Source organism: Pleurodeles waltl, chromosome 7 (assembly GCF_031143425.1).
Source record: "Pleurodeles waltl isolate 20211129_DDA chromosome 7, aPleWal1.hap1.20221129, whole genome shotgun sequence".
NCBI classification, from domain to species: domain Eukaryota; kingdom Metazoa; phylum Chordata; class Amphibia; order Caudata; family Salamandridae; genus Pleurodeles; species Pleurodeles waltl.
Window position 1 is genome coordinate 556,758,357 of NC_090446.1, and position 27,422 is coordinate 556,785,778.

The following is a 27,422-nucleotide window of genomic DNA, read 5'->3' on the forward strand; positions in this document are numbered from 1 at the left end:
CACTGCTCCCCTGAGCTTAGCAGCTTCAGGCTCTTAGCTTCACTGTACTGGCAGTCTGCCTCCAATCCTTCTCTTCCAGGAGATCCTCATCAAGTCATAAGCACTGAGGTGTACCACTCGACAGCCCCGAACTTCCTTCAAAATGCACCAACCAAATCATGCTTGCATCCTACCTTGCTGTTACCCACTCTGGTGTGAGGAAGTTATTGCCTATCATCTAGACAAGTGGTGCAACACTGGCAGTGACAAATGGGTCCTAAATATTGTAGTCAAAGGCTGCTCCAATTCAAGACCCCTCCTTCTACCATTCCACTTCCAAAAACTATCTGGTCACTGGTTGAACCTCGTGCGATCTAAGCTCTAGTATGCAGGGAGGCAATAGAAGAGGTTCCAGCCTCTCAAAGAGGAGTAGGAGTGTACTTGCGAAATTTGCCTCGTTACGAAAAAAAAAAAAGGCTTAAATAACTTCAGATGCATTCTAAACTTACGTCTACTCAACAAACAAATCAAAAAGAAGTTTTAACTGCTAGCTCTACAGTAAACATACTCTCATCTTTATCAGGGAGATGGGATGTTTTCCATTGAACTCAAGGATGCCTGGTAATTGCCAGCAAACACCAGACGTTCCTGAGGTTCCAAGGTAGCATCCAAACATTTACCAATACACAATACTTTCTTTCGGCCTGAAGTCAGCATCACAAACATTTTCAAAGTTGCATGTTGGTTGTAGCAGCAGCATTGAGAAAGAAAGGCATCTTCGAAAAGCTCCTCCTTAGACCGGAGGAGAAAACACTACCAGATCTCAGTCGATGTCCTCCAATCATTACTCCTGCAGATCAATTAAAAAAAATCCATCCATGTGCAAACTGAATGGATCGATTACCTCACTAAACACAAAGGTTGCAAAAGTGTAGCCTTCTGAGGAGAGTATCATTAATAGCTAGGAAGTGTGCCAACCTCCTTCACACCGCAGCAATCAGTCAGGCAAGTGGGTGTCCCTTCTAGATCCATGGAGTCGTGCATCTTCATTGTTCCTAATGGCAGGCTGCACATGAGACTGTTTCAGCAGCATCTAGAGGTTCAGATGGACTATTCATGGACTATTGGGACACCAAAATTACCCTGTCTCAGGCTATGCAAGTGTCTATCCCATGGTGGTCTCCATGAAAAAAACTAATGGTCAGTATTCTTTTTCACCGGGATATTCCTGCCCAGACCATCATCCAGGACTGGGGTTCTCACATGGATTCCTTACGGATGCAGGGCCTGAGGTTGTCCAAGCAGCATCAATACCACATCAACCTGCTGGAACTATGGGCTTCATCTAGCTCTCAATTCTTTCTACTCATCAATCAAATCCAGCGTGTTCCTCATCCAAACAGACACTAGCACAATGCACTATTTGCTCAAGCAAGCCCTTCTCCTTGGAAGTGCAGCCATCTTGCACTGGCTCATAGCGAGGAAATTAACCATCTCGGCGATTACATGATGGCAGACTCTAAGCTGAAATGTCAGACTCTCATGACTGGATACTGCACACCAACATTGTACAAGACATTTTTCAGGAATGGAGGCAGCCTGAAATACCTATTTGCAGACGAAACAAACAGAAAATGCCCAGACTTCGCATCCAGGTTGTACTGACTGGGAACAGTGCCCTTTTGATAGTCTGGTCAGGAACATTTCTGTATGCGTTTTCCAACCATTCCTCTGATATTGACAGTCATCAACAAGCCAGATAGAGTCAGGACCAGAATGATCCTGATAGCCCCAGTATGACCTCACAAGTGGTGGGATGCAAATCTCCTTCATCTGTCAGAAAGACCAAAAGACTGCTGCGAAGACTGGATCTCCTTCACAAGCGCGGAGGGAAGATATTCCACCCCAACCTTCCCTCGCTGAGCTTGACAGCATGGCTCCTGAGTTCCTACAATATGGTCGCTTACGTCTTTCACAGGAGTGCATGAACATTCTGAAGGACCATCAACAAGGCATTCTTATTCATTTAAGCGGAAGAGGTTTTATACGTGGTGTATCCAGAATGCCTGTCATCCTACCCCACCTCTGTCTAACAAAGTCAGATTTGCAGTTTTTATTGAATAAGGTACAAATTGCAGCTATAACTTCTTATACAAAATACATTCCCAAGCACCCAATGTCATTTCACTCTTTCTGCATCATCTGCATGAATCTGAAGCTTTGCTCTCCCAAGTTAATCTCCACATAACTCTTTTTCATCTTACTTAGATAGCCTAAGGTGCAGGACGGGTCTGTCATCTGTCAGACTTTAAGGCTTCAATCTCTAGTAGGGACTATGATGGATAGTTTTCTATCATGGACCCGCGTGACGCCTGTCTCTGATGTTTGGGGGTCTGACATTAAGTCTTGCAAGTCATGCAGAAGCATGCTCCCCCTCCCACCGCCCAACCAAAGGCAATGAATCAGTCATTTGTTTTTTTTTATAAAGAGCAACTACTCAAACATGAGGGCCTCAACGTGGTGAGTCTGGGCCTCATTCAAAGCCGTGTTTTGAGGTTCTTCCTGAAAATGGTGGAAGATGGGCTTTGTCTGAGGTGCATGGGCAGATTGTTCCAGCTCTTAGTAGCAAGGTATGCAAAAGATCTTCCTCCAGCTGTGGTTTTCCAGATGCGTGAGACAGTAGGTAGCGCCTGCTGGGTGGAGCGGAGAGGTCTGGCCGGGTTATAGAAGGAGATGCGATTGTTCAGTTACGCCGGTTCAATGTTGTGCAGGGCCTTGTTGGTGTGGGTGAGTAGTTTGAAGTTGATTCGCTTCTCTATCGGGAGCCAACGGAAGATGCACAGGTTTTGGGAAATGTGTTCTTGGTAGGGGAGGTTCAGGACGAGTCTTGCGGTGGCATTTTGGATGAGTTGTAGTTTCCTGATGATCTTTGTTAGGGTGCCGGCATAGAGCGCATTGCTGTAGTCTTGCTTGATAGTGACTAAAGCCTGGGTGATCATTTTCCGGCAGTTGACCAGGATACATTTGAAGATTTTGCAGAGTTTGAGGAGGGTGGCCAACAGGAAGAGAAGACTGCATTTACCTATCAGGTCATAAATAGGGAGGAGTCGAATGATTCCTAGGTTGCGGGCGTGGTCAGTCAGAGTAGGTGGTGCGCTGAGCGATGTGGGCCATCAGTCGTCCCAGGCTGAGGTGGAGTTTCCGAAGATGACCTAGTTTGTCTGAGTTAAGCTTGAGGCAGATCCCCCTCCTACAGGCAGTGACGGCTTTCATCCTGGTGTGAAAGTTCCTCTTAGCTTTGTCCAGGTCTTCAGTGAGGGATATAATGAGTTGTGTGTCATCAGCATATGACACAATGCTAATTTTGTGGTCTCTCATGGTGGCTGCCAGCAGGGCCATGTACATGTTGAAGGGCATTGGGATCAGGGAGGATCTGTTGGTTTGGATATGAAGGGTGGGAGCCTGACTTTCTGTGTTCTTCCAGTGAGGAAGGAGTGGAGCCATTGCAAGGCTATTACGCGGATTTCTGCGTCGTAGCGTCTGGTGCACAGTGAGCTATGGGAGACCGTGTCAAAGGCTGCTGAGAGGTCGAAAATTATGAGTATCGAATAGTATGAGTACTAAGTGTGTCTGCAGGCAAGGAGTGTGCGGTTGTCATTAGTGGCTGCAAGAAGAGCTGTCTCCGTGCTGTGGTTGCTGTGGCATCCAGACTGAGGGGTATCCAGAGTTGTCCTTGGTATTGTCGCAGCTGCAAGTTTATGGCTTTTTCCGGGACTTTGGGTGGGTATGGTGTAGCAGTGAGGTGGATCGGAAGTTCTTGAGCTCGGATGGTTTGGCTATTGGTTTCTCCTGGATGGGGCGGACTTCGGCGTGTTTTCAGTCTTCGGGGGAAGGTGGCTGTTGTGATGGAGCAGTTTAGCGCCTTGTGGAGTTCAGGGGCAATGGATGCACTGGCTCTGTTGTAGATGTGGTGAGGACAGGGATCTGTTGGAGCTCCTAAGTGAATGCTGTGCATGATGATTTCAGTCTCTTCTGTGGTGAGCACGGACCAGCTGTGGATGGTTTGGGTGGGTTCTGGTGGGGGGGCTGGGTCGATCGTAGGTTCTGACAGTGGGTGGGTTCTGTGGGAGGAAGCTGTCATGTGGTGGAAGAAAGCAACCAGTTTGTCGCAGAGGGATTGAGATTTGGGGGGGGTGGTGTTGGTGGTTTCGGAGGGAGGATTGATGAATTCATTGATTACCGTGAAGAGTTCTCTTGTGTTGTGCAGGGAGGTGTTGATGTGTTCATGGAGTGCAGCTTTTTTTGCGTTCTTGATGGGTGGCAATGACTGCTCTGAAAGAGGCAAGGCCTTTGCAGGTTTTGCTATTTCTTTAGGCGCCTGCAGGTGTGTTTGGATTCTTGGAGTTCATCGTTGAACCAGCTGGCTTTTTTTGGGACGTGCTTGACTGAAGTTGTCAGAAACTTATCAGACGGAGGCTAAGGACCTGGCCCATTCAGTGATCCAGGTGTTGAGGGTGCGTGCTACGGCATTGGCGTCATCTGTTGGGGGGGGGGGGGGTGTGTGGATGATTTGGCGAGGGTCGAGGTGAGTTGCTCGTCTATAATTCCATCCATTTCCTATGGGGGGGGGGGGCCCTGGGGATGCGGTGGGGTGCGGTAATGGCAAAGTGTGTGCAGTGATGTTCGATCTTGTCCGGAGTGGAGGTATTCTTGAAGGTAATCCAGTTGCTTGAGGTAAAAATGGGGTCTAGTGTGTGTGTTCTGCGGCATATGGGGGCACGGTGATCAGTTGCTTGGAGGCCCAAGGGTGGTGAGATTGTTGAGTAGGGTGGTGGTGTTTCGGTCATTGCGGTCCTCCAGGTGCAAATTCAAGTCGCCAAGGAAGAAGTATTTGGATGCCAGGATGTCTACAATGGTCTCCATGAAGGCTGGGCAGGGGCCAGGCGGTCTGTAGACTAGGGTGCCACAGATGGAGGAGTTGTGAGTGGCTTGGATGTGGAAGTGGAAGTATTCCATTGTGGTGCAGTGTTCCTCCTTGTTGACCGTGATGCAGAGTGAGGACTTGGGTACGATGGTCAGTCCTCTGCCTGGAAGGGAGGGTCGGTCCTTCTATAGAAAGTTATAGCCGCCTGGTATTGCGAGGGCGATGCCCTGTCTGGAGGTAGGGTTGGTCTCCCTCTTGGTTAGGAAGATGAAGTCTGGACGGATGGAGTCGATCAGGTCTCAGAGTTCAGTGGTGTGCTTGTGAAGGGAGCATATATTTTCAGAAGGAGGAAGTTGATAAAGTTGAGGTTGTGGTGGGCGTCAGTGGTTTCAGGGTTGTGTGTTCCATTTGTCCACTGTGGCTGAAACTGAGGTTGTTCCGGGAGGAAAAAGGTCCGTGGACGTCCCTAGATGCGGTGCAGCAGGTGCTGAGATGTTCAGTGTTAAGGCGTGGAGGGTTGTGACATCATTATGGAGGGTGGTCAGGGAATGGCTCGTCGGTGATCCGGGATTTCTGGTGCTGGGTGCGGTCCAAATGCGTACTGGTGCAGATTGGCTTGCCCTTGGTGCATCGTCGCTGTAGCTGCCATTAAGAAGGGCACAGGGGTGTGGGGGGGGGGGGAGGGGGGTTACAGTGGCAGCAGCCGGGAGGAAGATGGGGGCAGAAATAACAGAAGAAGTAAGAAGAGACAATAAAAACCAAGTAAAAAGCAGGTGTAAAAGGCAGAAATAAAAAGCAGGAGTAAGGAAAGAAGACGGAAGATTCTTGTGGATGGCCAATAGGCCACCAGGAATGAGGCACAGGCAGGAGTCTGCGGATGGGTGGAGGAGGACCTCAAACTGATAGCTGACTCTGTTTGTATCCAGAGGCAGCAGCAGGAGGAGCTGGGGAGGGCAACAGACGCTGACCAGGAACAGGAAGCTGGACTTCGTAACTTAGGTGTGGATTCTTACAATGGAGGTCTGTAACTACAAGTGAAACGTCCTTCTGCTTCGTCAGATCCTCACTAATAGTCAAATATAGAATAGAGTAGTGGGCATATCTCTCGTAGCAAATACTAGTATCTGTATAACAGTGTATATATTCTGTATAACAGTGTAAACTGAAAGGTCCCATATATTGTATCTACGGATGTACTATCTGTGTAATATACTACCTGTAATATGTAGTATCCAGCATATGTGCAGTATCTGTATAACAGAGTTTACTGAAATATCCAAAGCCTTATAGACATTCTTTGGAGCTGCCTGATCCCCAACCCTATAACTAGCTTTAGTGTCTTCCTCTAAACAGTAATATCTAGTAAATGTGTGGTTGAGAAGGCTGATCAGGTAGGATTAACTTTTTGGTCTGCCAGGTAAAATAATCACTATCCAAGGGTGTGCATAACAGAGATTTTAAACTTGACTGATTCTCCTGCTTGAAGATTCATATAAATTAAATCTTGTTTTCTCAGGGCGAGGAGGGAAGAAGGGAGCTGTAGAGAAGTGCAGTGTCTGCAAAGGTCGAGGAATTGAGGTTCACATCCAGCAACTCGGACCCGGCATGGTGCAGCAAATTCAGACCATGTGTTCAGAGTGTCGGGGCCAAGGGGAACGCATCAACCCAAAGGACCGGTGCAAAACGTGTAATGGGAGGAAGGTTAATCGGGAAAAGAAGATCCTTGAAGTGCACATAGATAAAGGTATCTTTGCTTAATCCATGCAGTGTTAGTTTTTTAGGGTCGAGCATGCACTTGCGCATGCGCATCGCTTGCGAGATGCTATAGTAGTTAGAAATGGGCTCGGAGCCCTGTCCTTGTCACGTCAGTGTCTTTAATTGGTTTGTGGGATTGACTTTTAAAATCTGCTTGCTTTCATTAGTGGAAGGCATGCATACGTCATGCCTTTTCTGGTGGTTAGCCCTCCTCAAGCGCAGCAACCAAGTACTGAAAACATACAAGGCTCGCTGTTTTCCATCCGGTTTGTGGACTATTTTTCTTTTTTTTTTCTTTTTTTCAGCGCAATCTTGCTTGGCAGAAGTCGAGCGATTTGCATGACATCGAACCCATACGTTCCACTGAATGTTCAGGTCCAGATATCACAATGTCAATTAATTTGCTTGGTCTGAATAAAAAGGGATTTTGGAGAAATGCTGGGTCCCAACAAGTGAATAGACCTCATATGCCACTGATAGTGAATACAACAGTCAGTTGGTGAATTTTGGAATTTTACTAACATAAAACAAATCTTTCTCCAGTATTGGATCTTTCATATAGTCACATGCTTAATCATCCCCGTAGTTGAGCTGGGAGCCTCACGGTAACTTCAAATATTAATAGCAGGCGTCAGCACCCTCTAGAACACTCCCAACAGAGGCTGTTTCCCTCAGATTTTGTACAGCACATTGTGTGAAGGGAGTCTCCCTGAGCTCTGCTAAGTTTATTCTTTTGACAGGAATATTTTCTCTCAGAGAATCCAGCTTTTCAGTAGACAGGATGTCCCAGCAAACTAAAAAAGGACTTCTCAGAGACTGGCAGATGTGTGAGGAAAAGGCTTCATATTGATGACCCCCAGAAGAAATGCATCTACTGCCTACATCCAAACCATAAGGTGAGGGACTGTAAGATTTGTAGCACCTTCAGTCATAACACCCTGAAAGACCGAGAGGGTAGACTTTTGTTGTGGCTCAAAAAGCAGAAGGCCATGGAGAATCCTTCTTCTGATGAGTGAAGCCTCATCACACACTACTCACTTCCTAAAAGGGCCTAGAGGTGAGGAAAAACTGCCTACAGAGCCTCCAAAAAAGGTGGCTAAGATATCTAAATATCTCTTTGGAAAAACAAACGCCAGGTAAGTGCTGCCTCTGGATCAGAGACCCACTTAAAACCCTCAAAAAAGGTTCACTCAGAGCCTACCACACCTTTTGGAGGGGGGGGGGAAGGCACCCTCAAAAGGTGCCTCTCTGTCCCTATCACTGGGGAAAGAGTCAGGAAGATTCTCCTCAGATTCTGCCAGAAAAGGCCCATTGACGATGATACTGTTGACCGTGTCAATGGCCACTGCGACGACAATTATGTTGACGTTTACCACGGCGGTGTCCCCCGATGATTATTACATCGTAGCCACTTTCATCTCCAATCCTCCCAATGCATACCTCCCCAAGCAGAGTTTTGCCGTATCCTCCTCAGCATCTCTTGGATGATGACGATGACGTCTATTCTCAGGATGATGGAATGTTTTGTGCAGCCAGTAGTCCGTCACAGCTTCATGTCAAATGACAAGACCTGGATGACGACGATGATGATGAACAAGAGCAGCACACCTATTCGTCAGCCAGAGTCCAACTGGATCCGTCATACTCTACGTTTGAGATAAAGGCTTCTATTCCTATGCCTAGATCTTCGGTGTCAGATCTCCAGGTTATGTTGCTGGATTACTAAAGATTTCCGCCATCACTACCGGCGACTCCGTCCAGGCCGTACAATCCACAGATGGATCTGTACATCCCAGTCATCCGGGGATGCCGCACACAAACATCTCATTTGTTCAACCACCACAGGATGATCATCACTCCACAGATGAGAAGGTGAGATACCGGAACCCAACTCCTAGTGAGTGAGATGAATACCTCATCCCTACACCGTCAAGACCAGCAGCCGGACCAGTGGATTCACCCCCGGAGGACATGGCAGGCTTCCATAATTTGATGGAAAGAGCGGCCAAAAGATTTAAGATACCCATTCTTTCCCAGGAGACTGATTGTTTTCGATATGACTTTAAAGAGCCATCAAAGAAGTTGGTTAGGGCTATTCCTATAGTGGATTTTTTTAATGGCAGAAAGGATTGAAAGCAATAAAAAATCCAGCAACAGTACCTTCCCAGATGCCGTGGCTGTAAAAGAAATATAAAGCCCCGAAGATACTCCAGCCTGCTTAGTAACCCAACCGAAGCCGGATTCTCCCTTGAAAAACCCTTCAACGCCAATTACATCACCCCCAGACCGAGAGGGGCGGCGTTTAGACAACATCTGAAAGAGGTTCTCAGTGACAGCAAATACAATGAAGGCTGTTAACTCATTGGCCATTCTGGGCAGGTATGACCGCCAAATGTGGGCAGACATGTCCTCTTATATAGACCTTTTGCCCGAGGATGCCAAACTGGAGGCAAATAAAGCGTTACAGGAGGGTGAGCGGATCGTAGCAGTAGTCATCAATTGTGCAATTGACATTTCACTGACAGTTTTCAGGCAGCTAGCAGGTGCAGCGGTCTTGCATAGGCAGGGGTGGATGGAGTCGACTTCCTTTCGCCCGGAAGTTCAGTAGAATTTTGGACATGGTGTATGGTGGGAAAAGCCTCTTCGGGAAGCATGTGGATGACATGCTGCAGTCGATAAAGGCCTATACAGATACGGCAAAATCCCTTGGTACATTGCAGTACAAAAAAACGCCACTTCAAGGTGCGAGAGGCAGAGGAATTTACTCCTTTCATGGTGGTCTCCAGCAGTTTAGACCACAGTACCAGTCATCTCCAGCAGGACTCCGACCGCAGTACGGACAGCATCAGCAGCACTATCGGTTGCCACCTACCGCTGCTTATAGACAACCCACAAAGGGAAGATCCGTTGCCCGTGCCAGAGATACAGGTAGAAAGCAAGACTGGACATCCATACCAGCTACCAACACTACCCAGGTGTTGAAGATTGGAGGTCGTATCATGTAGGATGCTGGCCTGGCTTATAGTGGGTACCTAGTAGTACTTACACCTTGTGCCAGGTCCAGTTATCCCTTATTAGTAGATTAGGTGTTCTACTAGCAGCTTAGGCTGATAGAGGTAGCTATAGCAGAGCAGTTAGGCTGAACTAGGAGACATTCAAAGCTCCTACTATACCACTTTGCACTATATCATAAGAAAACACTATACATAGTTGCTAAAAATAAAGAGCCCACTAAACCCTGTATGAAGGTGCAAAAGGGCTGCCTCTGGGTGGAAGAAGCCGAAGATTCTGCAACAACGGAAGGTGCCAGGAAACTTCTCCTTTGGTCAGAAGATGTCCCACGGTGTGCTGGAGGATGCCAAGTTGTTTCCACGCAGAAAGACCGCAAACAAGTCTTGCTAGCTGCAAGAGTCGCGGTTGAGGATTTTGGTGCTGCCAGGGCCCATGAAGGACCAGGAGGTCGCCCCTTGGAGGAGGAGACAGAGGGGGCGCTCAGTGACACAGAGCCCACGCAGAAGCAGGCAGCACCCACAGAAGTACCTGAACAGGCTCTTAGAAGATCCGAGGATGACGGTCGACTCAGAGCAATAAAAGAGGGTCCCACGACGTCGGAGTCCAACTCAGCGAGTTGGGCAATGCAGGACGGAGTGCTGGGGACTTGGGCTAGGCTGTGCACGAAGGAAGTCTTGCAAAAGTGCACAGATGCTCTAGCAGCTGCAGTTCATGCAGTACACAGGATTACTGTCTGGCGTGGGGAGGCAAGGACTTACCCCCACCAAATTTGGACAGAAGGGCCAGTGGACTGTCGGGGACACTTGGACCCAGCTCCTGTGTTCCAGGGACCACGCTCGTCAGGATGAGAGGGGACCCAGAGGACCGGTGATGCAGAAGTTTGGTGCCTGTGTTGGCAGGGGGAAGATTCCGTCAACCCACAGGAGATTTCTTCTTGGCTTCCAGTGCAGGGTGAAAGCAGACAGCCTTCAGAGCATGCTCCACCAGGAAACAGTCGAAAAGCCGGTAGGATGAGGTGCTACAATGTTGCTGGTAGTCTACTTGCTACTCTGTTTAGTTTATGCAGGCGTCCTGGAGCAGTCAGCGGTCGATCCTTGGCAGAAGGCAAAGAGGGAAGTGCAGAGGAACTCTGGTGAGCTCTTGCATTCGTTATCTGGTGAGATACCCACAGGAGAGACCCTAAAATAGCCCTCAGAGGAGGATTGGCTACAGAGAAAGGTAAGCACCTATCAGGAGGGGTCTTCAATGTCACCTGTTGGCACTGGCCACTCAGCTGTCCATTGGGCCCTCACACCTCTGCATCCAAGATGGCAGAGGTCTGGGACACACTGGAGGAGCTCTGGGCACCTCCCCTGGGAGGTGCTGGTCGGGGAGTGGCCACTCCCCTTTCCTTTGTCCAGTTTCGCGCCAGAGCAGGGCTTGGGGGGGGGGGATCCCTGAACCGGTGTAGACTGGCTTATGCAAGGAGGGCACCATCTGTGCCCTTCAAAGCATTTCCAGAGGCCAGGAGAGGCTGCTCCTCCCAGGCTTTTCACACCGATTTCCAAAGGGAGAGGGTGTAACACCCTCTCTCAGAGGAAATCCTTTGTTCTGCCAGGGGTCAGAAACCTGTCTGAGGGTTGGCAGCAGCGGTAGCTGCAGAGAAAAGCCCAGAGTTAGTTTGGCAGTAGCTGGGCTCTATGCTGGAGCCCCTGGGATGCATGGAATTGTCCCCCCAATACCCAAAAGAAAGAATGGTATTGGGGTGACAATTCCATAATCCTAGACATGTTACATGGCCGTGTTCGGAGTTACCATTGTGACGCTTCATATAGGTATTGACATATGTAGTTCACGCGTGTAATGGTGTCCCCGCACTCACAAAGTTCGGGGAATTTGCCCTGAACAATGTGGGGGCACCTTGGCTAGTGCCAGGGTGCCCTCACACTAAGTAACTTTGCACCTAATCTCAACTAATTGAGGGTTAGACACATAGATGACTTATAAGTTACTTAAGTGCAGTGTAAAATGGCTGTGAAATAACATGGACGTTATTTCACTCAGGCGGCAGTGGCAGTCCTGTGTAAGAATTGTCTGAGCTCCCTATGGGTGCAAAAGAAATGTTGCAGCACATAGGGATCTCTTGGAACCCCAGTACCCTGGGTACCTAGGTACCATATACTAGGGAATTATAAGGGTGTTTCAGTATGCCAGTCAGAAGTGGTAAAATTAGTCACTAGCCTGCAGTGACAATTTTAAAAGCAGAGAGAGCATAAACACTGAGGTTCTGGTTAGCAGAGCCTCAGTGATACAGTTAGGCACCACACAGGGAACACATGCAGGCCACAAACCTATGAGCACTGGGGTCCTGGCTAGCAAGATGCCAGTGACACATATCAAACACACTGACAACATAGGGTTTTCACTGAGCACTGGGCCCTGGCTAGCAGGATCCCAGTGAGACAGTAATATCACCCTGACATATACTCACAAACAGGCCAAAAGTGGGGGTAACAAGGCTAGAAAGAGGCTACCTTCCTACACATCACTCATCACTTCCTTCGGTGGTCAAGCATTACATCCAACAAGTGGGTGCGTACTTCCATATTCCCAATACATCGAAACCAATGGAAATTTCTCAGGTTCAGGGTAGCTGGTATGCATCTGCAGTTTCGTGTCCTCCCATTCGGACAAAGAAAGTCGGCCCCCAGAATTTTTACTAAGGTGTTAGCTCCAGTAGCAGCTCACCTACGCCAGTTGGGCATGCAAGTTTTTCTTTATCTGGGCCACTGGCTCATCAAGGCATCCTCGAGCTCAGGTGGTAGACCATACAACTGCTTGCCTACGGTTGTTCGAGGATCTCATCTTACCATCAATCATCGCAAGTCACACGTTCATCCCACGTAGAAACTGAATTTCTTGGGTGCAATACTAGATACTTACCAAAACAAAGCATTGCCATCTCAAGGGAGAAAACAAAAGCTGTCCAGCTTGGTTCACAAACTATCAACAAAAAAGATCGTTTCACTTCGACCTTACAAATCATTAATGGGAATGATCTCGTCATGTAGTCCGCTAATTCCCAAATTGTCGACTACGTTTGCGGCCTCTACAGGAGCAACTGGACGCTCAGTAGCTTCAGGTGCAGGGCTCCTTCGAGGATCAAATTCTCATCATACCAGCAATGCGAGCTGCCATGTTTTGGTGGGCGCGGCCACCCGACTTGTCCAGGGCCTTACCTTTCTTCAACAAGTACCTTGAAACATAGTAACAACAGATGCGTCCCTCGAGGGATAGGGTGCCCACCTTCAGGATCTGCGAATAAGCGAATAAGTGGGTCCTGGACTCAAAAGGACAAATGGCTCCACATAAACCAGCTGGAGCTCAAAGCATTAGATCTGGCGCTAAAGGCTTTTCTACAAAAAATTTAAAAACTCTGATGTTCTGATCAGGACAACAATACCACGAGCATGTTTTTACCTAAACAAACAGGGTGGTACAAGGTCCTTACAGCTTACAGAACATACAGGTCCGTACAGGTCCTTACAGAACATTTAGAAATGGGCCATAAGATACAACGTTTCTCTGAAGGCGGAGCACTTGCCAGGGCAAACCAATGTCCTAGCAGATACTCTGAGCAGGATAGTCATCCCATATCACGAGTGGGAACTCGATCAAAAAGTTCTCGACCAACTCTATGTGGGGCAGACCAAATAAATCTCAGTCTATTTGGCACATACGAGAACAGGAAATGCCCATATTACGCAAGCTGGCTTCCCCAAAAAGGGTTGTGGGGAAATGTGTTTTTGCTGAGATGGTCAGGGGTATATCCCTACGCTTTTCCTCTGATTCCACTCATCCCCGGAGTGATCAACAAGATCAAGACAGAAGGATGTCGCATCCTGCTAGTGGCACCCAGGTGGCCCAGGCAGGTGTGGTTCACAGAACTCCTCATGTTTTCGGAACAACCACATGTTTCTACTCACAGAAGCCAACCCTGTTCACCATACACCAGGGCCAGGTCAGGCATCCGGATCCATCTTCTCCACTTGGCCTGGCTCCTGAATTCAATGAATACGACACCTTGGACATCTCATCAGAATGTAGGGCAATACCAGCCAAGGCCAGAGCGGACACCACCAATAAGACTTATAAACTTGAGTGGAAGCGTTTTTGTTTGTGGTGTGCTGCGGAAGGAGTCCATCCTATCTCCTCACTCCCAGAGCAAATACTTCCTTATTTGTTACACTTGGCATAATATGGGCTTTCGTATTCCTCCATTTGAGTACATGTAGCAGCAATTTCAAGATTCCGCCGATCTCAGAACACTGCCTCGTTATATTTTACTAGGATTGTGAAACAATTTCTTAGGGGTCTTTTTCGAGTTTTTCCACTAGTGCATTAACCTCCACCGTTATGGTCCCTAAACTTAGTATTGGGGCAACTCATGAAACCTCCTTTTGAACCAATCCACAGGGCCAAATTGAAATTCATCTCTTGGAAGACGTTGCTATTGCTGGCTCTCACCTCCGCTAAAGAGTAAGTGACATACAGGCCTTCACCATCAAAGAGCCTTTTCTTCAGTTCACCCCTAATGGGGTAATTCTTAGAACAAATCCTAAATATATTCTGAAGCTACCCTCAAACTTCCATTTGAATGAGCCAGTGATTTTTTTTTTTCCTAACCTGCAAACAGTAGCAGAAAAAGCACTGCACTCGCTGGATATTAAGAGGTGTTAGAATCTTCAAAGAACGTGGGGCATCCGGAAATCAGACCAGTTATTCGTAGCCTTTAGAGATGCAAGGAAGGGTTCCCGGATATCTAAACAGACTATTGCCAGGTGGATCGGGCTAGCAACACAATTCTGTCATGCCCAGGCCGGAAAGTTGCTCCAGAGCAAGGTTAGAGCCCACTCTACCAGGGCGGTGGCCACGTCAGCAGCGCTCTTCGTGGGAGTGCCCTTGCAGCACACTTGCACAATGGCAACATGGTCCAGCCAGCATACATTCATAAGGCACGACTGTCTCGAGACGAATAAAATGGACACGGCGGTTGGGCAAGCAGTGCTGAGGCATCTATTGCGTTAAGGTGAGCCTCCCTGGTCATCCCAACTTCCACTTAAAGGGTATGTGATCTACGTTTCCTTTATCTGGTCAATGTTAGTTTTTCTTCTTATAATGATTGCTGTTATTATGATATTTGTGGTATTTATGAATATCATTGATGTATTGCTATCTAATATTAGCTAGGAGTAGCATCACTCTCATTATCATGCATGTTATACCTAGTTTAAACAGTACTACTGCTCGCTATTCTTATTCAAGGATGTGAATCTTTGAAAGATCCAATACTGGAGAAGAAAATTGGTTACTTAACTGTGGTTCTCCAGTAGTGGTATCTTTCATAGATTCACATGCAACCCACCCTCCTCCCCATAGAGGCTCCCCTTAAAAATAAACTTTCTGCTTCACACTTGTACTAGAATATCTGAGGGAAAGAGGGTGCTGACGCCTGATTGGCTGTAGTTCAAGTTTGGTTATTTTTTTTAAATAAAAAACATGGATAGGCTAGAACAGTGCCTATTAGGGCCTAGTGTGTTACACTTACTGCTATATATATTTGAAGTTACTGTGAGGCTCCCACCTCGACGACGGGAATGATTCAAGCATGTGAATCTACAAAAGATACCAATACTGTAGTGTCACGGTTACAAGTAAGTAACCAATTTTCTTAGTTAACACGTATAGCCTTAAAATTTCAATGGTAAGTGAGCTAGATTCAGGGCCCATTGAATTGTGTGGCAGGGTTGAGTAAATTATGTGGCAACAAAAGGCAAATTATGCAGCACATTCTGCAATAGTATTACTAAATTATTTTGCCATTTTTGCACTGTTTAGGCATTGGTTGCACTTCGTGTATTTAGTGCAGTGTCAAGTTGTACATAGGACACATTTAGATCTCTGGTTTCTTTAGTAGTCCCACCAGTCATCCACCAGTGCCATTTTCTTTTTTTTTGCTCCCCTTGAGTACAGAACATAATCACATGGGTGCAGAACAGTAACTTAGGCTGGTGAAGGATCCCTCTAGCACTGAATCACGTTCTTTATAAGTAGGATGTAGTGTGTATTTTAACTGTATTCCCTGCTCCTATAGGTATGAAAGATGGCCAGCGCATAACCTTCCATGGTGAAGGAGATCAGGAGCCAGGTCTGGAAGCCGGAGACGTCATAATTGTTTTGGATCAGCAAGATCACCATTTTTTCAGGCGCCAGGACGATAACTTAATAATGAAAATGGATATTGAACTTGTTGAAGCTCTGTGCGGATTTAAAAAGACAATACAGACTATGGATAATCGCACGCTTGTGATCACTTCAAGGCAAGGTAGGATTAATCATTCACAGGCTTTCACCTGATTTAACGGGCTAGCTATTTAGTTTCATGCAGCGCCTCACAGTGCCTTAGCATCATTGTGGTAAAAGGTTTGGGTTTTTATATCTGTATACAATACTTGCGTGGATGTTTCCTTAGGTAGGTCCTAAACTTTATGTTTACAAAGTTCAGTTGATTATTTTTTTTTTACCATTTTTTCTTCAGAATCTGTCCTTTTCCAACCGAAAGCTAGACTTAACATTGAAATATAAGACTAGACCAGGTGAAAGATAATTTAAGAAGATGGTACGATTAATTTCTAATCTGGGTCTATTCGAGAGGTGTTAGCCACTCAAAAGCAAACCATCTCAGGATAGATAGACCCTTACCGGGAAGCTAACAAGACACTTGCTTAGAGCCCAGAGCTCACACTATCCTTCTTTTACAATATCACTTACTCTGAGGGCTGTCCGTTTCTAAGTGTGTTTGTCACTTGTTTTTCAAACAGGGGAAGTTATAACGCATGGCAGTTTAAAAAGCGTGTTCAATGAAGGCATGCCCATCTACAGGGATCCTTTCCAGAGGGGAACATTGATCATACAGTTCATGGTACGTAAGTCTTTAGTTTGCTTTTAGACTTCTGTTTTGGTTTGTGTTAAATTGTCAAATCTGCCCATATATTAGAACTATGTGCCTTTAATAAAATTGTTTAATTATTGGAAGCAACTGATTGGGGAAAAATGCATCCAGAAAAGATCTATATGGGGAGGAAGTTCAATGTTGCTGTTGTATGTCTTTGTTAATGGTCTAGTAGTGCTATTGAAGGTTTTTTGTGACGTTCTATACAACTAGACAAGAGGCTCACCAGAACTTCGAGTTGGCTTTGTCTGTCTTTAGTGGATGTTAAAGTTCTTAATCCGTGTTTAGTTTTGCGGTGGCATGAAAGATAATTTTTAAACAAACATTTCCCGTTTAAAAAAAAAAGACGTCCCTCGTTGAGCAAAGGTGGCAATACCAACTTGTGCAAACTTTATATGTATTTTTTAAATTATTTTTTAGGGAAAAGTGCTAATATGTCTTTTTCACACCAGTTTTCAGTGCGCTTTCAGAAGTGCAGACGTTATGTGGAGTCTGTAATCATGCGTAGGAGAACTGTCTAGATGAATGAATTCCTCAGATGCGGGGGGGCTTACAAACACCTGCAACCTAATAACCACATAGTGTTACTCATTGAAGACACCCCTGCGTAGTTATTCCATTTGTTACAGCCACAAGCTAACAAACGTAGATATCTAGTGATGACTCCATCCTCTTCGATAGTATTGGCTTTAAAACAATCACTCCACTCGTGTGCCTCCAAAGTGTAATTTAAAAAATAATTTTAAAAAAGCCTACGAAGTTGCAAGGCCTGTAGAAAAACAAGCCATGGGTTGAGTGTTGTAATGTTCCTTATGGGAAATTGCTCAGACTTTTCATACTCTTATGAAACTCAGGAGTTGTGTAGTTAATGAAAGGCATGTTTATGTCAAACCAGATTACGAGTGCATTACTCAGTGAAAAAGAATTGTGTATAGGCTGTGTGGTGCCTCGTGCTGTCGTTATGGGTTCATAGGCCAGATAAGCACCAGCAAATCCCAAAACTACTATCTTCCACTGGTAACGCTTTTCCGCATAAAATAGGATGAGGCGATTGCGTTAGAAATCGACAGTGCAGGAAAAGAGTATTAAACTCTACAACCACTGGCGCCATCTTTTATCCCTACTGGTAACATCTGTTGCAGCAACCCCACCGAAAGTCGTTGGCTCACCAACCTAAACTTGTACATCTCCCTTGACTGATGATGACTTTAGCACCAAAACCTGTAGACCACAAAAAATGTGCCATTACTTGCATATGTAATACAAAAAGTGTTTTTAGACAAAGTTTATTTCCGGTGAATTAGATATTTAAGTGTAGCAAGCATTATCCAAAATGTTAGGGTTTAGTGGGCAACTTTTATGAACAAAACTGACCGCTGCTTATTTTGTTAATTACATTTTTAGGCTTGCACCTTAAGCATTTTCCTAATTATGTGTACTTAATTTTGTAACAGGTTCGCTTTCCTGAGAAATTCTGGCTTCCTTTAGGAAAAATACCGCTATTGGAGTCCCTTCTTCCCCCCAGGCAGGAGATGATGATGATCACAGATGATGCGGAGGAGGTGGATCTAACAGAATACAATCCCAATGAAAGGCGATATGGCAACAGCAATAATGTGTATGATGAAGAAGATGGGCATGACGGCCCCAGAGGAGGGGTGCAGTGTCAAACATCCTAATGCACAGAGACTTAAAGCAAACTCCAAGAGACTATGCATTAGCTGGAGTAGTGTATTTTTAATGCACTTGTGAAATTGTAATAATTTGTATCTATGCAGGTGTATGTCAATATTTCCATTTGTTCTGGTATCTTAATTAAGTGCGACGGTAAAACGTAAGTGAAACTTGAGGAGTGAGACTTTTTCACTGAATAAATTGTAAATATTTATTGCAGTTGGAGACGTAGTGTTATTGGTATCTCTAGTTGGGCTTAATGTAATCCCATGACTTTCTGGCCTCTGCAAAATGAGAAAGGATATTGACTAAATGTTAAGTACCCAACCCGACCCATCTGGCATGCCTGCGTGCACTCAGATCTGAGATGGCCACTGTAGTCCGTCCACCACTGGCAGGATTGCTCCTACTATGCCACTCACTCCTGACTCCACACCAATGTGGCACTGCAGCCCAAGATAGCGGCTCTGCCAGAGGAAGAGCCAGTTGTCGTTCTGACTGGTGAGCCCAGAGCGACTTTATGTTGTACCGACCTCACTTATATCCCAATTCTGGCCCTGAATCATTTACTTCACACAAATATGAATAGGAGATGACAATGATTTGAGTCATATAGGAGAACTTGTGTCTGGATTTGCAGGATACCCGCAGCCTGGTCACCTATGACACTGGCCTCCACTCAACCAAATATAGCCACAGAAAATTCTGCCCCCTTTGTTGCGTTGAGGATGGTAGCTGAAGTCCACCCCCACCGAGGTACAAACTAATATTTTGGCAGAAGTGGTTCATCCCATCCCTGTCTGGAAAACTCTATTGCCACTAAATCAGGTAGTTGCAATGGCACAGGTCTGGTAGGTGGGGACGAGGTGTGGAGCAAACCCTACCCTTCCTCCTCCAGTATCAATCACCAGAAAGCCTAGTGGTACAGGACTCCACCACCCGCTTAAACTCAAATGTGTTTCCGACCGACCACTTTGCTAGACAGTTAAATGCATGGAGTCATTTGAAAAAAGGATGCTGTATGGTCCATCAGTACCAGGTGCCTTCTAAGGAGATAATCTTGCTCTGAGTGGGACTTGGTGGGCGATAGCTTGACCACGGTCCCAGATAATGTAGGGCCAAACCTCTAACATTTTAGTCAAAATGGACAATACTTGGAGAAGCACTCCTTTTTAGATTGAGCCTGGACACAGCTGACTGCCTGTTTAGAGCAGTCTGCACCAATATATGCTTGGGCTCCACGCTTGAACTCTTCAGCAGATCCTCTAGTGACATCCGCTTTGGAGACGAGGCAAATTCATCCTTGTAGTGCTTTAAAGTCTCCAAACAAACTGCACTCTTAGGCTCAATCTGCTCTGCCAGTCCCAGCAATGTCACCCTCTTTCAAGGCTTCATGAGGGAATATCAACAGAGGTATTGCCAGATTTCTTTTTTTTTATTTTTTTTAATAACAACATGTTCGATGGCATCTGTCGCTGTAGATACGCATGTTTTGCAATAGCTCGCCATCTGGTGTTGGGCCGGAGTGTTACAAGTTGTTTTTCTTCGAAGAAGTCTTTCGAGTCACGGACCGAGTGACTCCTCCTTTTGTCTCCATTGCGCATGGGCGTCGACTCCATCTTCGATATTTTTTTTTCCGCCATCGGGTTCGGACGTGTTCCTGTCGCTCCGAGTTTCGGAACGGAAAGATAGCTAATTTCGGAAGATTTTCGTCGGTATTGTTGCGTTCGGGATCGGCGTAGTTAGATTCAACACCGCATCGAAGATCGAAGAGCTCCGGTGCCCTTCGGGGTAGTTTTTCGATCCCCCGTCGGGGCCTGGTCGGCCCGACCGCGTGCTGAAGAATGCCGATGGAACGGACCCCGTTCCGTTTCTGCCCCAAATGCCACAATAAATACCCCTATACAGACCAACACTTGGTCTGTAACCTGTGCCTGTCACCTGAGCACAGCGAAGACACCTGCGAGGCCTGTCGTGCGTTCCGGTCCCGAAAAACTCTCCGAGACCGTCGAGCCAGAAGACTTCAGATGGCGTCCGCGCCGACAGCCCACCGGGAGTTCGAGGAACAAGAAGAGGAGGGATCCTTTTCGATCCAAGAATCGGACTCCGAAGGATTCGACGATACACAAACCGTGAGTAAGACGTCGAAAACCACACAGAGGAAGATTTACAAGGCCCAGGGGACGCCACTGCCATCAGGCCATGGCTCCACCCATAAATTCGGTGACCGACCGTCGGCACCGAAAAAGGCCCAAACAGTGCCGAGATCGTCCGACTCCGGTCGAGACACCGGCACGCAGCCTTCTCGGGACGAGAAAGTGCTGGAGACAAGCCCCGACACCGAGATGCCGGTGTGGACACGGCTCGACGCCGAGACAGCGGCACCGAAGAAGATCGACGCCGAGAGGTTTCGGCCCCGAAAAAGAAAAAAGTCACCTCGGAGCCGAAAAAACACGCAGACTAGGTTTCGGTGCCGAAACAAACTGCAAGCGACCCAGCATCAGGCTCTTATACAGAAGAGCACTCGCTAACCTCACAAATGCAAAAGCATAGGTTTGAGGAAGAGCTACAATCAACTGATGTGGACCATACGCAAAAGCGTATTTTCATACAGCAGGGGACAGGAAAAATAAGCACCCTTCCCCCCATTAGAAGAAAGAGAAGGTTGGAGTTCCAAACTGAACAGACACCACAACCAAAAGTCGTGAAAAGAGTTACCCCACCACCCTCTCCTCCGCCCGTGATTAACGTCTCACCAGCACGAACTCCATCACACTCCCCAGCTCACACCACCATAAGCCAGGGTGACCAAGATCAAGACGCATGGGACCTATACGACGCCCCAGTGTCAGATAACAGTCCGGAGGCATACCCTACGAAGCCATCTCCACCAGAGGACAGCACCGCGTATTCTCAAGTGGTGGCTAGAGCAGCACAATTTCACAACGTAAGCCTCCACTCAGAACAGGTCGAGGATGATTTTTTATTCAACACACTCTCCTCCACCCACAGCTCATACCAAAGCCTGCCTATGCTCCCTGGTATGCTCCGGCACGCAAAAGAAATCTTTAAGGAGCCGGTCAAAAGTAGGGCAATCACACCAAGGGTGGAAAAAAAGTATAAGGCGCCTCCTACAGACCCGGTTTTCATCACTACACAGCTGCCACCAGACTCTGTCGTTGTAGGAGCAGCTAGGAAAAGGGCCAACTCTCACACATCTGGAGATGCACCACCCCCAGATAAAGAAAGCCGCAAGTTCGATGCAGCTGGTAAGAGAGTCGCAGCACAAGCTGCAAACCAGTGGCGCATCGCAAACTCTCAGGCACTACTTGCGCGCTATGACAGAGCCCACTGGGACGAGATGCAACATCTCATTGAACATCTGCCCAAGGACTTACAAAATAGGGCAAAACAAGTGGTTGAGGAGGGACAGACCATTTCCAACAACCAGATCCGCTCCTCCATGGACGCTGCAGATACAGCTGCACGGACAATTAATACATCTGTAACTATCAGAAGGCATGCATGGCTCCGAACGTCTGGATTTAAACCAGAGATTCAACAAGCAGTTCTCAATATGCCTTTTAACGAAAAAGAACTGTTCGGTCCAGAAGTGGACACAGCGATTGAGAAACTCAAAAAAGATACGGACACTGCCAAAGCCATGGGCGCACTCTACTCCCCGCAGAGCAGAGGGAATTACAGCACATTCCGTAAAACACCCTTTCGAGGGGGGTTTCGGGGTCAGAGCACACAAGCCAGCACCTCACAAGCAACACCGTCCAGTTACCAGGGACAGTATAGAGGAGGTTTTCGGGGACAATATAGAGGAGGGCAATTCCCTAGAAATAGAGGAAGATTTCAGAGCCCCAAAACCCCTACTACTAAACAGTGACTCACACGTCACTCACCCCCTCCACACAACACCAGTGGGGGGAAGAATAAGTCATTATTACAAAGCATGGGAGGAAATCACTACAGACACTTGGGTTCTAGCAATTATCCAACATGGTTATTGCATAGAATTTCTACAATTCCCTCCAAACATACCACCAAAAGCACAAAATTTGACAACACACCATTCCAATCTCCTGGAGATAGAAGTGCAGGCACTATTGCAAAAGAATGCAATCGAATTAGTGCCAAACACACAAATAAACACAGGAGTTTACTCACTGTACTTTCTGATACCAAAGAAGGACAAAACGCTGAGACCAATCCTAGACCTCAGAGTAGTGAACACTTTCATCAAATCAGACCACTTTCACATGGTCACACTACAAGAAGTATTGCCATTGCTAAAACTACACGACTACATGGCAACTTTAGACCTCAAGGATGCTTATTTCCATATACCAATACACCCATCGCACAGGAAATACCTAAGGTTTGTATTCAAGGGAATACATTACCAATTCAAGGTACTGCCTTTCGGATTAACAACCGCACCAAGAGTCTTTACCAAATGTCTAGCGGTAGTCGCTGCACACATAAGAAGGCAGCAAATACATGTGTTCCCATATCTAGACGACTGGCTAATCAAGGCCCATTCGTTAATAGAGTGCTCAAATCACACAAATCATATCATACAAACCCTCTTCAAACTAGGGTTCACCGTCAATTTCACAAAATCCAAAATTCTGCCGCGCAAGGTACAACAATACCTGGGAGCCATAATAGACACATCAAAAGGAGTAGCCACTCCAAGTCCACAAAGAATTCGAAATTTCAACACCATCATACAACGCATGTATCCAACACAAAGGATACAAGCAAAGATGGTACTACAACTCCTAGGCATGATGTCTTCATGCATAGCCATTGTCCCAAACGCAAGACTGCACATGAGGCCCTTACAACAGTGCCTAGCATCACAATGGTCACAAGCACAGGGTCACCTTCTAGATCTGGTGTTAATAGACCGCCAAACTTACCTCTCGCTTCTGTGGTGGAACAACATAAATTTAAACAAAGGGCGGCCTTTCCAAGACCCAGTGCCACAATACGTAATAACAACAGATGCTTCCATGACAGGGTGGGGAGCACACCTCGATCAACACAGCATACAAGGACAATGGAACGTACATCAAACAAAACTGCATATAAATCACCTAGAACTTCTAGCAGTTTTTCAAGCACTAAAGGCTTTCCAACCAATAATAGTTCACAAATACATTCTCGTCAAAACAGACAACATGACAACAATGTATTATCTAAACAAGCAAGGGGGGACGCACTCCACGCAGTTAAGCCTGCTAGCACAAAAGATTTGGCGTTGGGCAATTCACAACCAAATTCGCCTAATAGCACAATTTATACCAGGGATCCAAAATCAACTCGCAGACAATCTCTCTCGAGATCACCAACAGGTCCACGAATGGGAAATTCACCCCCAAATTCTGAACACTTATTTCAAACTCTGGGGAACACCTCAGATAGACTTGTTTGCGACAAAGGAGAACGCAAAATGCCAAAACTTCGCATCCAGATACCCACACAAACAGTCCCAAGGCAATGCCCTATGGATGAACTGGTCAGGGATATTTGCTTACGCTTTTCCTCCTCTCCCTCTCCTTCCTTACCTGGTAAACAAACTCAGTCAAAACAAACTCAAACTCATATTAATAGCACCAACTTGGGCAAGGCAACCCTGGTACACAACGCTGCTAGACCTATCAGTAGTACCCTGCATCAAATTGCCCAACAGGCCAGATCTGTTGACACAGCACAACCAAAAGATCAGACACCCAGATCCAGCATCGCTGAATCTAGCAATCTGGCTCCTGAAATCCTAGAATTCGGGCACTTACAACTAACCCAAGAATGTATGGAAGTCATAAAACAAGCCAGAAGGCCATCCACCAGGCACTGCTATGCAAGTAAATGGAAGAGGTTTGTTTGCTACTGCTATATTAATCAAATACAACCATTACACACAACTCCAGAACATGTAGTGGGTTACTTGCTTCACTTACAAAAATCTAACCTGGCTTTCTCTTCCATTAAAATACACCTTGCAGCAATATCTGCATACCTGCAGACTACCTATTCAACTTCCCTATATAAGATACCAGTCATTAAAGCATTCATGGAGGGCCTTAGGAGATATATATCACCAAGAACACCACCTGTTCCTTCATGGAACCTAAATGTTGTCCTAACTAGACTTATGGGTCCACCTTTTGAACCCATGCACTCCTGCGAAATACAGTTCCTAACCTGGAAGGTGGCATTTCTCATCGCCATTACTTCCCTAAGAAGAGTAAGCGAGATTCAGGCGTTTACAATACAGGAACCTTTTATACAACTACACAAGAATAAGGTCGTCCTAAGGACCAATCCTAAATTTTTGCCAAAGGTTATTTCACCGTTCCATCTAAATCAAACAGTGGAACTTCCAGTGTTCTTTCCACAGCCAGATACCGTAGCTGAAAGGGCACTACATACATTAGATGTCAAAAGAGCATTGATGTATTACATTGACAGAACAAAAAACATCAGAAAGACTAAACAACTATTTATTGCATTTCAAAAACCTCATGCAGGAAACCCAATATCAAAACAAGGTATAGCCAGATGGATAGTTAAATGCATCCAAATCTGCTACCTTAAAGCTAAACGACAGCTGCCCATTACACCAAGGGGGCACACTCAACCAGAAAGAAAGGTGCTACCATGGCCTTTCTAGGAAACATCCCAATGCAAGAAATATGTAAGGCAGCCACATGGTCTACGCCTCACACATTCACCAAGCACTACTGTGTAGACGTGTTATCCGCACAACAAGCCACAGTAGGTCAAGCCGTATTAAGAACATTATTTCAGACTACTTCCACTCCTACAGGCTGATCCACCGCTTTTGGGGAGATAACTGCTTACTAGTCTATGCAAAACATGCGTATCTACAGCGACAGATGCCATCGAACTGAAAATGTCACTTACCCAGTGTACATCTGTTTGTGGCATCAGTCGCAGTAGATTCGCATGTGCCCACCCACCTCCCCGGGAGCCTGTAGCAGTTTGGAAGTTACCTTCAACTATTTATATATGTATCATCTCAACCTTAAATAGGTGCATACTTAGTCACTCCATTGCATGGGCACTATTACTACAATTCAACTCCTACCTCACCCTCTGCGGGGAAAAACAATCGAAGATGGAGTCGACGCCCATGCGCAATGGAGACAAAAGGAGGAGTCACTCGGTCCCGTGACTCGAAAGACTTCTTCGAAGAAAAACAACTTGTAACACTCCGGCCCAACACCAGATGGCAAGCTATTGCAAAACATGCGAATCTACTGCGACTGATGCCACGAACAGATGTACACTGGGTAAGTGACATTTTCATTTATTAGTTTTTTTGTAAAGCAAACACACCAAGTCAGTAGCATATTATCATTCACTCGTAAAAGCATTATATTCTCGTTAGTTTACTATGGCAGTATACAGTATACAAAGTTCTAAAAGGAGAGCGGTGAAATGGAAACCACTATTGACCCTTCCACTCAGCACACCAAACCCCCCATGTGTTTGAGCCCTCCCTAGCTTGTGCCCCCACTTCAGTATGCTAATTAACATATTCCATAATTTCTATCCCCTAGTAGTAAAGGAAAGCTCCAGGCGTGTTGTACACTGAGCTATACTCTTATTGAGAGCTACGAGTGTTTAAACCGGGTCCTCAGCAGGTACATACATTTGGTCAGGGGACTGTATGGGGTATCTAGCTCTGGGTTCTTTAGGAAGTCAACCAGGTGGTCCCATGCTTTGTCCATCAAACCCCCTTCCTTTTCTAGCTTCCCAGGATAGTACCATGCTTTCATAATCCTCCCATATAAGGAGGTTCCCTTGCCATTGGTTCCCGTATGGGCCTTTTGTTCCTTCCAGTGCATGGTGAGCTCATGCATTGCTAGCACCATTGCAAGATCCACAAACCTGGTGGTCTTGCAGGTATGTGGGTGTGGGAACACCCCCTCCTCCCAGTAGGCATACTAATGGAGTGCGCAGTGTAGACCTCTGGGTGATCTCTCGATATTCTCCATTACCTCCTCCCAAAAATCTGTTGAGTCTGGGCAGGGCCACACCATATCCTGTCCCTGCATCTAGGACAGGCTGTTGTGGCCTCTCGGAAAAGGTGAACATTCTTACATGGTATGAGGTATGCTCTGTGCAAAACAACAAAATCAACTTGAAGCAAGCCTTTTGTGAGACTATATTAAACAGTATCTTGGACCAGTCCGTGCCGGACATTGGTTCCTCCCACTTAGCTCATAAGGCTCAGCAGGAATATCAAATCCTGTTGCAAAGCTTGGTACAGGCAAGTGACTGCTTTAATACGGCCTCCTGTGGTACACAGGACCTGGCAACCCCTGTAGGACTGGGACTCTGCCAATCCAGAACGCCAATGGTTCCACACGTTAGCCATCACATCTCAATGTAGGAAGAATTGACCACCAGCATTTCAAATGTGGTGGCAAAACCTGCAAAGGGCTGAAGTTCCCCATCCTGGTGGAGCTCCCCCACTTGAGTGATCCCATATTGGGACCAGTCTTCAAGAACCCGCAGTTCTGTAAAGGAGGCGAGCTGCATCAGGCTGTTAGCCATCACAGCTCAATGTAGGAGGAATTGACCACCAGCATTTCAAATGTGGCAAAATCTGCAAAGGGCTGAAGTTCCCCATCCTGGTGGAGTGCCCCCACTTGAGTGATCCCATATTGGGACCAGTCTTCAAGAACCTGGAGCTCTGTGCCTGGGGCCAGCTGCATCAGGCCCTGCAGTGGGATGTTGAGCGAGAAGGGTTTATTAGTTCAAGTGCACTGGACTGACCACCTCCAGCAATGGTGGGTGACCTGTAATGCCCTATTTCCTCTACATGGTGCTCGTATGGGGTGCAGTAGGATCTGCAGCAATGGAGGCAACTCAGGATATTCCCAACACTGCTCTCCGGTCACAGTCTTGTGGCAAGCCACAGGTTAAACCACTGAAGTTGGGCTGTGAAATAATATTGTTCAAAGTCTGGTGCTACTAAGCCTGAGTCTGTTGTCGAGTGCTGCAGCTTGGCCAATGCCACCCTGCATCTTCCTGACCCCC

The 27,422-nt window shown here is 46.5% G+C and overlaps 1 protein-coding gene across 2 annotated transcripts in view; it reads left to right on the plus strand.

The window, feature by feature from the left end:
* LOC138304335 (dnaJ homolog subfamily A member 4-like) overlaps nt 1–18,554 on the plus strand; it is a 30,451-nt gene extending 11,897 nt beyond the window's left edge. For both annotated transcript variants that reach the window (XM_069244301.1, XM_069244300.1), the window contains exons 5-8: nt 6,420–6,647; nt 15,804–16,034; nt 16,531–16,631; nt 18,116–18,554. In XM_069244301.1, the coding sequence (XP_069100402.1) occupies nt 6,420–6,647; nt 15,804–16,034; nt 16,531–16,631; nt 18,116–18,340 (785 nt within the window). In that variant the 3' untranslated portion in view covers nt 18,341–18,554. The remainder of the gene's footprint in view (nt 1–6,419; nt 6,648–15,803; nt 16,035–16,530; nt 16,632–18,115) is intronic.
* Nucleotides 18,555–27,422: the final 8,868 nt, after the last annotated feature.